General features: G+C 39.5%; 1 protein-coding gene across 8 annotated transcripts in view; it reads left to right on the top strand.

The window, feature by feature from the left end:
• LOC105934177 (plakophilin-4) overlaps positions 1–14573 on the top strand; it is a 117723-nt gene that overhangs the window by 17894 nt on the left and 85256 nt on the right. For 6 of the 8 annotated variants that reach the window (XM_036139417.1, XM_036139419.1, XM_036139418.1 and 3 more), the window contains exon 2: positions 5359–5492. In XM_036139417.1, the coding sequence (XP_035995310.1) occupies positions 5359–5492 (134 nt within the window). Of the gene's footprint in view, positions 1–2597; positions 2619–5358; positions 5493–7896; positions 8031–14573 lie in introns of those variants that run through there. The other 2 variants (XM_036139420.1, XM_036139425.1) reach the window with 2 other exon arrangements.

Here is a 14573-nt window from a genome sequence, read left to right as displayed (position 1 = left end):
ATTCAGTGTCGCTCATGTTCTCTAAGACTAGTCATCCATGTCAGACAATAATAAGAATAATGAATTCAACTTACAGCCTGTCTGTCTCCAGCTGACGTACAAACAAGAAGTGAGAGCTTTTAAATTCAGAATTTAAAAATAAAACAAATTTAACTCTTTGATTTTTAAAAGTAATGTTTTACAAGAACAGAGGAGCTGCGTTTCTGTCTTTATCTTCATTATCTAACCTCTGTATTCCTCTGTAGACCTTTGTTGTTGCTACACAACTACAGTACAGATTTTACCCAGCAGTCTTTAGTCTGTAAATCACCAGGAGCAATTTTGCACTTCCAGTAAAAGTCCAAAACTGAATGTTTCTTCTCACAGAAGTGGCCCACATTTCAGTACTTTCTAGAAATCCCTGTAATAGATACAACTTTGAGCCCTCTTGGTACTTCTCCACAGGCTTTGCACACCTGAGTGTGAGCAGTTTATCCCCTTCTTTGCAGACCTCAGGATTACTCAAACTGAATTACAAGTGTCAGTGGGTCGGCTTCTTCACTTCTCCCACTTTAGTCAGACCATTCAAAGGCAACCGGGAAGTCCTGAAGTCACTATGACATGACCTTTTTTCTGTCTGGGTCTCAGAAAGGCCATGATGAATAGACCAATGTCTGACAAAACCTTTATACCAACTATGTTTTTGGTTTTATTTTGCAGACCCATCAAACAATATTTTCCATGCATATAAAACCTGAACTCTGTACAGATGCAGCTATGGTTACAGGCTCTTGTTTTCATAGTTCTGATCGTTGGTCTTCATCATGTACGTGGAGCTGGATAAGAAAAATAGAAAAAGTATTTCTTTCATCCAATGATGGTTTGAAGCCAGGAAAACTCTTGATTTGTAAAAAAAGAAAAAAGAAGAAGAAGCAAGGAAAATGAGGTTTTATCACTACAGATATCGTCATTGCATCTATCCATCATACCCACTTATTCTTTGTCACAGCTGCTTTTGCATATGTACCGTAGGGTATGACCAGTTTTTGTGTTTGATATCATCCCAAACCTCCTGCTTTCTTTTCTCTCCGATTCTTTCCCTTCTGCTTATCCTCCGTCTCTCTCCTTTGCGCTTAACGTAAACGCATTGTAAAGCATGTAATGTAACACGGTGACTGCCGGACAGTATCCAGACATGTAGCTTAAACAAAGCATCAAGTCGAAGGTTCTTGCCTCGAGGTTGTGTTGTAATCAAGTCATTCTGCCTTATGTGTTATGAGTCAAGCTCCTCTGCATAAATGTTCTCCAGTGTCGGGTGTGAAGGCATTCAGGAGCGGAGACCTGGCCCCGATAAGGTCAAGGTTACAAGTATGAAAATCAGAATCGATATCCATACCAGAATGGCTAAAAAGAAGCTGCATATGATTTCTTCCCCCTCCAAAGACCACGCCTCCACCTGATTAAGATGCTGTGCAGAATTTAAAAGAGCTCTGCTTATAAAACCCGCTGGGTCACCACTCCCCCCGCTAGGCTCTAATTTTGATAAATAATGACAGCGTTCTAGTAGTTACTGTAACTTAGACATGATGAGGACTGAAATGTTTTGGACAACTGGAAGTTGCAAAGCATGTACGTCCAATTTACAGTGACTGTACTTTCACCTTGACAGAGAACACTTTTTTCCTGCTTTAGAACAATAAATCTGTCACTCACCTAAATACGCAGCACTTGGCTGAGCCTCTCCTTTTGGGTGAAATGTGCACACTGACCCGCTTCGCGTTGCAACAGTTGCCATGTGCTCTCCGCTTTTTCTCCTTTAAGGTAATTCCAGTGTCTGCGGGGAAACGGGACATGTAGCTCATGTTAATGTTTTATGCTACAGTGCTGCTGTGGAACAATAATTGTTTTTCTCACACTAACACCGACTTCTAGATTTCTTCTAGATGGGGAGACGGTTCTGCAGAAAAAGTGGTTGCATAAGAAGCTCAGAGGAGCGGCCAAGTCTGAGGTCAGCACATCAGATCATGTGATGCAGCTAGTTAGGGTGGGGTCAAACTTTTCTTGAGAGACTGAGGATTATTTTACTACACAGGGAGATTCAATTCTGACTTAAACTCAGTGCTTACTTTACAGCATTGACTAGTCAGACAAATATGTGACTGAAAAAAATAAAGTTTGGCGTTCTCAGTTATCTCCTCCTCAGTTTTAGTTTCTTTTCGTGCGTGTTGTTGGAAGAAAGTAGCCGTGATGTTTTGCCCCAGAGCGAGGTCATATTTACAGTGAGAAGCGGACAGCGTGAACCCGAGATATTAATCTAAGGACATCCTTGAAACCTGAACGGACTGGGCTCGCTTCCGCAGCTTCTTACCTACTTTTTTTTTTTTTAGACTGGTGGTGACTGCTGTGAACCGAGGAAGCAGCAAAGTTTTAACTGGCAGCCTTTCAACGAGGCTTTGTCCCCTCCGTGTTCGGGGTGAAACGCAAAGAGAAATGTTGCAGAGCAAGTGTGCTGGGTCTGCCGGACTCTGGTCGGCTGGCAGCTGCTGTTTGGTTTTCATTCCTAGTTTGAGGAACTCCAGAGGTTGAAACGAAGGGGCTAAAATTATTCAAGATGTGATTAAAATCGAGAATATTAAAAGGTAGGCTTAGTCATAGTTGGTTTTTTTTCTTTGCTTAATAGTGCGCTTGGGATAAATCGCCACTTATTCCTTCATGTTGTTTGGTTCTGTTTTTATTTACACTGCAAAAACAAAACTAAAAATAAGTTAAATTTTCTTAAAATGAGTGTATTTGTCCTTGATTTGAGCATGCAAATAACATGATTTGCCAATGGAATAAGATTTTTGCACTTAAAATGGGAACAACTCATCTCCGTCATCTTATTTCAAGTGCAGGAAATCTAATTATCTTATTTAAGGGATCAAAATACTCATTCCATTGGCAGATCATCTTATTTACCTGCTCAAATCAAGGACAAATACAGTAAGTTCAAGAAAATGTGACTTGTTTTTAGTTCCGTTTTTGCAGTTTAGTCTTCTAGTATTTGCATAATGTCCACATTTTTAAATCGTAGTTTAGACTAGAGGTAAATACTCTGATAAAAGATTCTTCCTGTACAAGTATCTTTTTTTTTTCTTTTTTTTCCTTTTGTGTTGCAGGGCTTTTGTTTGACATGTATGTCGTATCGCAGAAAGGTCATGTGTGGTAATAGTCATTTTCTCTTGTGATGTAAATATTATTGCGTATGATGACTGTGTTTATCCGTCATCAGGCTTGGGCCGTTAAAATATACTGACGGTAAGATTTGTAGCAGAAATGTATAACATGATCTACCTGAGTTTATTTAAGAACAGAAAAGCAAAAAAAATTAAAAAGCCAAAGTTGCTAAGATAACATTTATTATCTGTAGCTTTTATTGTTATGTTGATTTTTATACACAGACATTTGGAGCAAATGACAATGCTTTACAAGTCTGTTTATTTCAGCTGGAGATATTTGGAAAGTAAAGGATGAAGTTCTCCTTCAGACGCAGCGAGTCAGTGACCGCTAAAACAGTGCAGGCGCATCTCAGTAAATGACAATGTCATCGGCGAGTTCATTGATTTCAGTAATTTAATTAAAGTGATGTTTCTCGCTTTTAAATTATTTGTCCCGTCTTCTTAATCTGCTTGGCAGAAGTCATTTCTGAGTATTGTTTATGCTTTTAAGCCCAGTGGTTGGCTGGTCGCCCCCTTGTTTAGGGGTATGCCATGAAGCTGGCATACCCCTAAACGAGGCAGCCGATGGGGGGGCTGGGACTACCGCTCTTTACCAGGGGCCTAAAAAGGCGGGCAGACTTCACCCCCACCCACCCGCAGTGTGTGGGAGCTTTCACAAAACACACGGAGGAGTCAAAAAGACACATTAATCCTTCCTTGAAGTGTTTTGGGAAAGAGGATAAAGTTTTTTTTTCACCTTGCTTTGTTCATAGTTTTGATTTAAAAAGAAAGAAAAAAAGAGAGACTTTTGTCCACCTTAACTAAGCTGGCTTTAGGTCCTGGCCAGCCCTGTCTGTTGCTTCTGTTTGCTCCGTTTTCTGGAAATGAATCGCTCTGTCCTTGACTCGAAGGCTGCAGTGGGAGCGGGAGGGATCTGGCTGTTGCAAAACTATGAATGAGCAACAAAGGAATCTGGGAAACAGACGGGGGGAGATTCCTGGAATATTCTGCATGGACTAAACCTCTCAGCAGCAGCAGCAGCACGACATTATTCTGTCATTCTAGAGCCGGGCTGGCACCTGACCCCGGACCGCCCGGACACCTTGAATTACCCATGCTGTTTCAGGTGACAAGACTCCCAGAAGACCTAAGGAGTCCCATTTCTTCTAAGTGTGTGCGAACCTTTCATGTGCTTCATGCATTGCTTATCAATGACTAACTGGACATATTTAGGTGGCCTCTGTGTTCTCACAGCCCGCTCCTTTGGGTTTTTACCGTTCCGTCTTGCTGCTCCTGGTAAATCTGGCTCTACCTTGAGATTCTTTCACTCTCTCTGGCAGCTGATGGTGGTCTAATGAGAGCATCACTATTCATTCTGCAACCCTCGACTGGAGGACGGGAAGCCCAGAAAGGAGCATGTCATCTTTTTTTTTTTCTTTTGCAAAAATAGAACTAAAAATAAGAAAAATCTTCTTGAAATGAGAGTATTTTTTCTTGATTTGAGCATGTAAATAAGATTATTTGCCAATGGAATAGGATTTTTGCACTTAAAATAGGGACAATTCATTTCCATCATCTTATTTCAAGTGCTGTATATCTAATTATCTTATTTTAGGGGTAAAAATACTCATTCCATTGGCAGATTATCTTATTTACCTGCTCAAATCAAGGGCAAATACATTAATTTCAAGAAAATTCTACTTATTTTTAGTTCTGTTTTTGCAGTGTACTCTCACTAATCTTCTGCAACCTCTGCATCGGCGTTCAAACATTCACATCCATACCCTCAACATCCACATGCTAAGAACGGCCTTAGTAAAGCTCACTTTCTATTGTTTCCGTTGTGTTTATTATGCAATTTTATTTCACTAACAAGTCGTGTTTAAGTTGCATTCTGTCTGTAGGACATATGGCATTAATTTGCCGTATCACAGATGTAAAACCCTGACAGTCCTTCTCTCTTGTGGCCATATGGCATGCGTGGGTGTGTGTTTGTGTATGCATCAGTGTGGCGTGTGGCCACTAATGGTCAACTCCCGGCATCACTTGCCAGTGTATAACAGGCACGGGTTGATTTAAGTCAAGTTTAATGTGTTGTTGTGCAGATTCCGCTGTGCAGAAGGTCCGGAGCTGAAGTGACTGCGGTGACCACAGCGTCGTGTGTTTCTTTATGACTGTACAGGAGGAATGCCAGCTCCTGAGCAGAGCCCAGTGACCGAGGAGGGGCTTCTGGTGACCATCCGCGACAGTTCAGCTGGCCGCAAAATGGAGAGCGACAGCACTGCCAACAACATCCTGGCCTCCGTCAAAGAGCAGGTCTGGTTTTTCCTCCTCAAAATGCTCATATCCTGTTTGACTCATGCCTTATCTCGTATTATAAGGAAGGAGACTTTATGAAAATGTGTGCACAGTGGCATTTATTGGCTGTTAAGTTGTTTAGTGACTCACCCATTTTATAATGTGCATTTCCTCCTGCTCATTTATTCATAGTTTTTTTGTTGTTGTGAGGTATTGCAACTGATTAAAGGTTGTTGGAGAACGTGTTCTCACCACTGGACTGGGATCAGGGCATTTGGACCTGATTGGTACGGTTGGGGTCAATGTCACTTTGGAGGACCCATTTTATATTGAGGTGCATCTTTATTACAGTAATGTTTTTTTTCTTCAGGATGCCATTTATGTTTTGAAGTGCTGCCTCTCCTCATGATTCTGCCACCCTCATACTTCAGTTACGATGGTGTGGTGAGGCTTGAAGCATCGGGATTTATCTGTGTGACAGATTATCGCATTATCTACATTTCTAACATAGTACCTGCTGTCTTACGTTGAACAGGGACCACTCTGCCTTCCCCCAGTTATTCAAGACATTCTTACATTCTTGCTTATACAACAATACAAACGTAATGTTTATTTTAATTTTATGATTTTGCTTATAATGATTAATTTACTTGTTTACTCTTCACCATTTCTCACAGATTTCTATAGGCTTAATGTCGCACACTAATGGTTATTGGTGCACAACACTGACAGCTGGAGGTGGGGCTAAAGCCACCCTCAGGAGACGTTAAGCAACCTTACAGTTCCTTACCAGGCCTTACCGGGCCTGTTGAAAACCAACAAGGGTGAAACACAGTGGAGCCCAACTGAGCGGAGACAAGATGACCTAGCTCAGGGGTGTCAAACTCATTTTGGTTGAGGGGCCGCATACAGCTTAATCTGATCTCAAGAGGGCCACACGAGTAAACTCATTGCAAGATTAAATAGAACTAATAAATGTGGACTTGTTGATTTTTATATTAAGTTAATTTCACTTTTACACAATATATTATGAATAACCTCAGCGTTTTTAAGAAAAATATGTGCAATTTCAACAATACTTTTACTCAGTTAAACATTTACTTGTGCATTATGCATAAGAACTGATCACAGTGATTATACAATGTTGAAAAACATTTATTCACATTTTTTGGAACTTAAAAACACTGCCCTGCATGACAAAATACATCAAACAGATAAAAATTAAGAAATGATTTGAATTTTTCCACACCTGAAGCTTAATCTGCTAATTAAAACACAGCGCCCCTCGTGGACAATATAGGAACTGCATATTTTCAATTAAACGAAGTGCATGTTTTTTTCAATAATTGTTTTATCATTCTCTTCCTTTTATCTTGTCCACTTGTGAAAGTCAAATCTGATGAGCTCTTTGTGGCATCTTATTGCCACATTGCCAGACAGGACACAGAAAAAAAAAGCCTTGTTTTTTTTTGTTTTTTTTATAATGATAATGCATTTAGCCACAGGGCTGGACAGAATTGTTCGGCGGGCCGGATCCGGCCCGCGGGCCGTATGTTTGACACCCCTGACCTAGCTCATCACCCCATCTCTAACGCAGTGCCTCAGTTTAGCTGCTCGGATCTCTCCGTTGATATTCTGCTAGTTTTCCCGTAATTGGTGAACAAGATCCTGAGATACTTAAACTCCTCCAGGAAGCGTGCTCTCCAGGTCTGAGGTCAGGAACCACGGCCTCAGACCTGGAGGAGCTGATCTTCCGCCTCCCAGTGCCCCGTTGCAGGTCTCGATACTCATCTAGTGTTACTTTTGTTTCTCTCAAAACTCCGAAGTGGACCCATCTTGACTCGAGATATTGTTTGTTTACGGCCCGCGGCCAGAGTCTGGCTTTTATCAGCGGATGACCAGGAAGCTCAGCTGTGGCGGCATTTCAGAGCTCCAGGAGGGACGTGGCCTCTGATTCGCTCCGTTTCTGCCTCACTCTTTGTGATTCATGCACACTCCCTTTTGGTCTTGCACACACATGCTCACATGACACACACACACACACTTTCCTTTCCTCTCTAGAATCACGCCGGTCTTCCATGTTCCTGACATTTCCGCTCTGGATATTATCCAGGAAAAAAACAACAACAACAAAACTTTTATTCATTGTTTAACATTTTAATTCCCTTGTTTCGTGATTGTTTTAGTTATTTAGATGAAGTTCACTTGAACGAAGCTTTATCATAAGTTTGACTCCATCAATAAGCTATTTGCAGCCTTCAGACCCATTTAGATTTACTGCTGGAAACTTGCTGTTGTTTACACAAGCAAGGAAAGGAAGGGGAAGGAGGGAGCACCTGTCGATGTCACGTCCTTCCTTAGAGTAGTTCTCAGTTGCTCGTCCGGTTGGAGCAGATATCCATGCAGGCAAGCAGGAAGAGCAAGTCGTCTGTTGCTTTCTGAATGACTGACTCAGTGCTTCAAGCCGTACGTTAAAGGGACTCCTATTGGAACGGTTGAGTCAAACGATCGATCTTCTGTGTTTGGACAGAGCGGAGTTGGACAGGAAAATAAAGGGTGAGTAGAAATGAAAACTTGTGAGCGGTCACGCTTGGCGAACGGGAGAGCGTTTTTTTTTTTCCCCCCCTCTCTGGCTTGATGGCTTTCCTGTGATTGTTGAGAAGGAGACCTTCCAGGGATCGCTTTATTGATGTAAACATGCAGGACTGCTCTGCGAAAGGCCATGTGCGTTTATTTTTTTTTTTTTTTAGGGCGCAGGCGAAAAATTACTTGGTGTTTGGTATAATTGTTAATTTTTCTTCTCTGTCTCTCTCTCTCTCTCTTTGCCTGTAAATGTGAAAAAAAATCCTGCCCTGCAGTTCCCCTACCAAGCCCTTTCTTTTGTATTTCTCTTTCTTTTTGTTTCAAACAACTGCTTCAGTCACCGTTGTAGTAACAGCTGCGCAGGGCTTGCCAAGATGCCCAAACAAGGACAGAATCACCAACATATTATGGTTTCATTCTCCCAGCGTGTTTCTCTGCTTGGACACGTCTTTCCCTCCTACCTTTTAATTCCTCATGGATGACACATTTGCAGTGATTTCTTTTAAATGTTTAATAGTCAGTACATTTCTTGCTGTGCGCTGCATATTTTTCCCTTTCAGTACCTCAAATAACATTTTTCCATCACAAGCATTAATGGACTGCATTATATTTCAGAATTAACTTCGCAAACTCCCTCATTAGTGGCAGTGTCCTAATGAGACTTAAGTCAGCCGTAAGGGGTGTTTTATGGACAGTCGTGGAGCTGGTAATTTCTATCTCTTATCTTTACTGTAATTAAAGCTGTGTAGTTAAATTAGTGGCTGTGTGGGATGCTAATTCAGGAAGACTTGGATGTGGATTCAGCCTTTATGATCTCAGGTTTCTTGTCTAAGTAATTAAGTTTTGTTGTCGTTCAAAATACCTTTAACTGCTGTTGGTTTGTTTCTTTCATTTCTTTAATAGATGGTAACATAAATGTGCATCTGAATAAACCTTCCAAAGCTAATTTATATCAGTAATTCAGCTGAAACTCATACAGTTGAGACTAGTTTTTTTCATACTTTGTATACAAATGTACATATAACCATCTTTTTCATTGACTTTAAATCTGACTAAAGTTCTCCTGATTTCTCAGATTATTTCTGTAATAATTAGGGGAAGGATTTTGTGTTGAGGACTATTTAAATTCCCTCAAAAAGGTTTACAAACATTTCCTTAATATTTTTTTTTTTTTTTTAAACCAAATGACCTGGGTAAAAGGTTTTGGGTCTTTTTTTTTTTTTTTAAATACAGTATTTTGACGATAGATTTTTTAAATGTTTGCTCATTCTGACAAAACGGATGTAACGGTGTCAGGTTTGTAGGGCGCCGTGCTCGCACACACCTTTGCTGTTCTGCCCACAACTTTTCCGATTGAGTGTCGAGCTGGCCTGTCCAAAGCGTTGACTTATTGTTAAATGTTTTGGCTAATTGCATATTTGTAAAACCCATATGTGCATAAATCCAAATCAAAAGTTTCTACATAGATATTATTTTATAGGTCACTTGGTTTTATAACATTACTGATGCCAGATGATCCTTTTAATAGGATAGAAATATCCTTTGTTGTCCCTTAGCGGAGAAATTCAGGTGTACAAGAAGCAAAGTGAAAGGCAATAGAAGCATACAGATACACACAAGGTAATATATATATATATATATATATATATATATATATATATATATATATATATATGCATGTGAATATATGCATAAAAACTACAGCAGACTAATTAGAAGGGGGAAAATAGCAGGGATGTAAACACTTATTGAGTTTGTCAGGAGTAATAAAAGGTGCCCGACAGCTCTGTCAGAAAGCTGTATGTGACAGGCTTTTGTTGTGTTTCTATTTACCTCACATTAACACATTCTTTAATTTCCTGAAAGGATTACATTCCTGTAATGTAATAAACTATGGGCATTTATCTTTGCTAATCAAAGGACGCGGGTTAAATTTCAGAGTAATTGCTTTAATAAATGTTTATTATGACAGGAGTGTGTGCAGATTAGAGCTGCAAAATATATGAAATTGCAGTTGTCTTTGCTGTATCTGTACTTGCAAAACCGCAATCACCAAGGACTGCAGTCTTTGTTAGAGTGTCATTATTTAGGCATCATGGTGTGCATATCAATAATACTGGCCAGTTGGATACCTGAGCGGCTCAGATGCTAAAACTCGTGGAGAGTAAGGGGGACTTTTTGCAATGGCAAAGGAAAAAAGTGGCTGGGAAATGTGGCTTGATTCTAATCAGTCCCAATTTTAAACAATAGTATTGGAACGTGATGTTTTTCTGACATTGAGCATCCCTAGTGCAGATCAATGCAGCGCTCTTCAGTTCGCTGTGTTAGGCGGATTGAAATTGTTGTGTGTCTGTTTGAACATTTTACGTGTTTAAAAAAAAAAATGCTCTTACAGATTGTCAGCAAAAACCTGCTGTACAGTTTGAGATTTACCCGCACACACGTCTATACGTGCTTTCAGCAGGGAGAAAAAGACAGTTTGTGGTGAAGTGTTATTTGTAGGGGTGTAATTTACCAGCTTTATCACGATATTATATTATATTGATTTGTTTTGATGATGATACAGTATTTGCCGATATTACAAAGTCTGTTATGATATCCAATTGATGCACAATTATTTACACTGGTATTAACTCACAGAAAACTCAAATATGACCATTTTATTTCTGAGCAGGCATTTAGATCAAAAACAACATTCCCTTTTTTAAAATAATAATAGATCGCCTGTTCACTTTAGTCTCATGCCAATTGCGAATTTCAAATTAAAGGTACATCCTAAAAATGGCAATTTGGATCGATATTTTCCCTTTGCGTCGATACAGTTGGATCGTTAATCATTTAATCGGCCTATTGATGTGGATCAATGTCTTGTTACACCCATAATTATCAGGATGTAGTTTATAACTTTTTTCATTGACTTTGACTAAATGTTCACTGTTAAATATTTCACTGATTTACACAATAATCCATTGAATTAGAATAGAGAAAATCCTCTTCAGTTACTTGCAAACAAACTTCTGCCTTTATGGGATCCATCCCATTCAGAAATGTGGCCCATGGTGGCGATAATAGAGCTGACCATTGTTTGTCAGAATAAATCATTTCAAATGATTTACTGTTACTCTGTTCCAGTGTATCAAGCTGATCAGTGACCAACCTGCTTATAACAGGAAGTAGCATACGATTATTTACCCTTTAAATATTTATTTTGGTTATCACTTTCTGTTGCAGAAAATGTTTTCTTTCAGTTTAGCCTTCTTTAATGTTTGCAGCTGTTGGGGGTTAAAGTTTTTATGGCCATGAATGCTGAAAGGTTTTATCCAAACATTATGAAATTCTGCATTAACATCTTAGGTTGGTAAAGCTACTCTGGTCACAAGGTCAGCCAAACTGCTTTTTCATAGAAAATAAACACATCTCAGAATATTCCCTTGATGTGTCCAAAAAAAAAAAAAAAAAAGGTAATGTGGAAGAACGTGCTTATATAACCTTTAAATTAGCTTAACACAGTTATTTATTATATTTTTAAATGTGTCCCTTTGGTACATTTACTGATCTTATCTTTGAAGAACTTCATTGATAAATTAGCCAATAAAGTAGTATAAAATAATAGATTTTAGAATCTCTCTTTCAGCTGGTGCCCCATAGAAACAGTAGAAATATGTGGTGCATTGCAATAATTTCCAGAATTCCTACAAGGTAATATTACTGTAAGATCATATTAACTATACTATACATACAATATTAAATAAGTAAACTGAGGAATCAGCAGTCAGCGGTAAGTAAATGACTTATTTATACGCTGTAATTGTGGCGTCATTTCCAGAATCTGCTTTGAAACTGTTCAAGTTTCTGGACTTACTGCAGATTTGAAAATATTCGGGATCTAAGATTTAAATAACAAAACATACAAACAGCCCCTTTTCCCCCCCATACAAACCAGACAATATATCAAATGTTTAAAGTAGAGCTGCACAATGACTCCAGTCCCAATCCTCATTGTAATACCAATGTATGCAATATCATAATGGATGAGATATTGGGTTGAATATTATACCTCAAATGACTGCAAAAACAGAACTAAAAATAAGTCAAATCTTCTTGAAAGTAGTGTATTTGTCCTTGATCTGAGCATGTAAATAAGATGCTTTGCCAATGGAATAAGATTTTTCCACTTAAAATAGGAACAATTCATCTCCATCATCTTATTTCAAGTGCAGGATGTCTAATTTTCTTATTTTAGGGGCAAAGATACTCATTCCATTGGCAGATAATCTTATTTACCTGCTCAAATCAAGGACCAATAGACTAACTTTAAGAGCATTTTACTTAGTTTTAGATTCGTTTTTGCAGTGGCATGCATACAAATTCAGTATGCCAGTAGGATATTTGGCCTGTTGGCTAGACATGGTGGCACGGTGCCACAGTGGTTAGCGCTCCTGCCTCACAGCAAGAAGGTACGGGTTTGAGTCCTGGGCTCCTTTCTGTGTGGCGTTTGCATGTTTCTCCCCGTGTCTGCGTAGGTTTCCTCCGGGCACTCCGGTTTCCCCTACCACTAAAAGACATGTTGGTCAGGTCGGCCATTAGTGGCAGCGTGCTCAGTCGCAGCATCTCAGGGTAACCCGCCATCTGATCTACGCAATTTTTTATGAATGGTTCTAGATGTGTTGTTTGTTTTGTTTTTTGTGGCTGCCGAGTTGTTAAACATACAAAGAGTGATCCAGTTAATGAAGTAAAAACAGAAAAGAGTGACAAAAATGTGGGATAAGTATAAGCATTGTCCTCATTGCTATATTCAGCAATATAGGGCTGCACAGTATTAGGAATACATAGGCCGTTTCACAATGCCCAAGTACATGCTTGTGTGCTCGGCAAGTACAGTTGAAGCAACGTTCTTGCTGAGAACCCTGGGACGTAGTACGGTAGTTCTGCAGGTGGAACCGAGCACATGCAAGAGATTTCTGTAGTTACCATATCTGACTTTCAGCTGCTACAAACAGAAAATGACAGAGTGACTTACAGAGATTTGGTTGAGAAAACCCACCTCCAGCCGCCAGCTGAGCCGCCAGCAAGCGCTTTCAAAGTCGGCTCATTGTTGATGAAGTTACGGCACATTTGAGGTCTTCTTTCTCGCCTGAAAACATCTTAAAACTACATTTTGTGGCAAATTAATATTGGTATAAAAACAATGAAGTTATAGACTCACCATCTCCATTTACCACTTCTGGTGGTGCAGTGCATTTTGGGATACCAAGTCAGCAGAAGGACACCTCCTTGATAAAATGGCCGAAGCAAGAACACATCCGGACACTTTGAACTTACTTGTTGTGATGCGTACTGAGGATTGTAACTTGGGCCAGCGCTGATGGAGTTTCACAGGTATGAGAATACTGAACTACAGAGAAGTATGCAGATTAACAAATGATAGAGCTGGGTAATCCAGGTTTAGTAAGTAAAAAGCTTGTACAGAGATTATGTCCAACCACTTGCATTTCCAGCTCCCTAGCATGGGGACCTGGAGTTTGAGACCTCCGTTTAAACTCCATTCCTCATGGTCCGGTGTCCTGCAATCTTTAGCTGCGGCTCTGGTTCAACACACCTGACTCCAATATGAGCTTATTAGCAGAGCTCTGCAGAGCTTGACTCCATGCTGTTGAGGTAGTTTAGCCATTTGATTCAGGTTTGTAGGCAAAGGACACATCTAAAAGCTGCAGGACAGCGGCCCTCAAGGACTTGACTTTAAGACCACTGGTCTAAAATCACCTGGTTAAGTGAACAGGATGAAGGAAAACAAGGCAGAGATTTTACTTTCTGAGGCTGGATTAACCCATCTGTGTAAAAAAAAAAAAAAAAAAAAAAAAATGTCCGTGCATCAGAGATGCAGGCTTTCGGTGAGGTCAGTTATTCACGAGCATGTTTGAGATCTGGGTCCTTTAAATAGTTTCTTGTTGGTGGAAGGACAAACTGTAAACACTGAGAGGGATTTCTGTGTTTGTTTATCGTCTCATGCTGCAAATTCAATCAGAAAATCATGTTTGTTTTATTAGAAGTGTAGTGAATATTATTGATTTTCTGCTATGTTAATTTCACACAAATTTCCAAACTCTAAGTTACAAGTGCTCAGAACTTCAAATATGTGATTTTTTTTTTTTTTTTTTTTTTTTTTGGGCAATTCATTGCATCTTGTTTTTATTACGTTGTACAAGAGCAATACAACTTCTTTCTGATTGTAGCTGTAGTTTACCAGTTTTTTTTTCCTTTACTTTCTGCAACCATGTATTGATCTCCTTGTTTGGTATAAACAATGCAGTTACTAGTTCTATTTCCCATTCATCAATCGGGAATCTTTGGTGCCATGGTTCATTAAGTGTTGTACCTATTAACACCCACATAAGTTTAGGAAATAAAACAGTTAACCGTAGCACTGTTTTCTTTTTTTTAGTTTTTTTTTTTTATCCTCTTTGTTTCGTGAGCCTTTTAAATCCAGCATGCAGTCATCAGTCGCTAAGAGGTCAT

This window comes from Fundulus heteroclitus, chromosome 7 (genome assembly GCF_011125445.2).
Source record: "Fundulus heteroclitus isolate FHET01 chromosome 7, MU-UCD_Fhet_4.1, whole genome shotgun sequence".
NCBI lineage: Eukaryota > Metazoa > Chordata > Actinopteri > Cyprinodontiformes > Fundulidae > Fundulus > Fundulus heteroclitus.
Note: the sequence above shows the minus strand (reverse complement) of the source record. Positions and strands in the feature narration are given on the sequence as shown.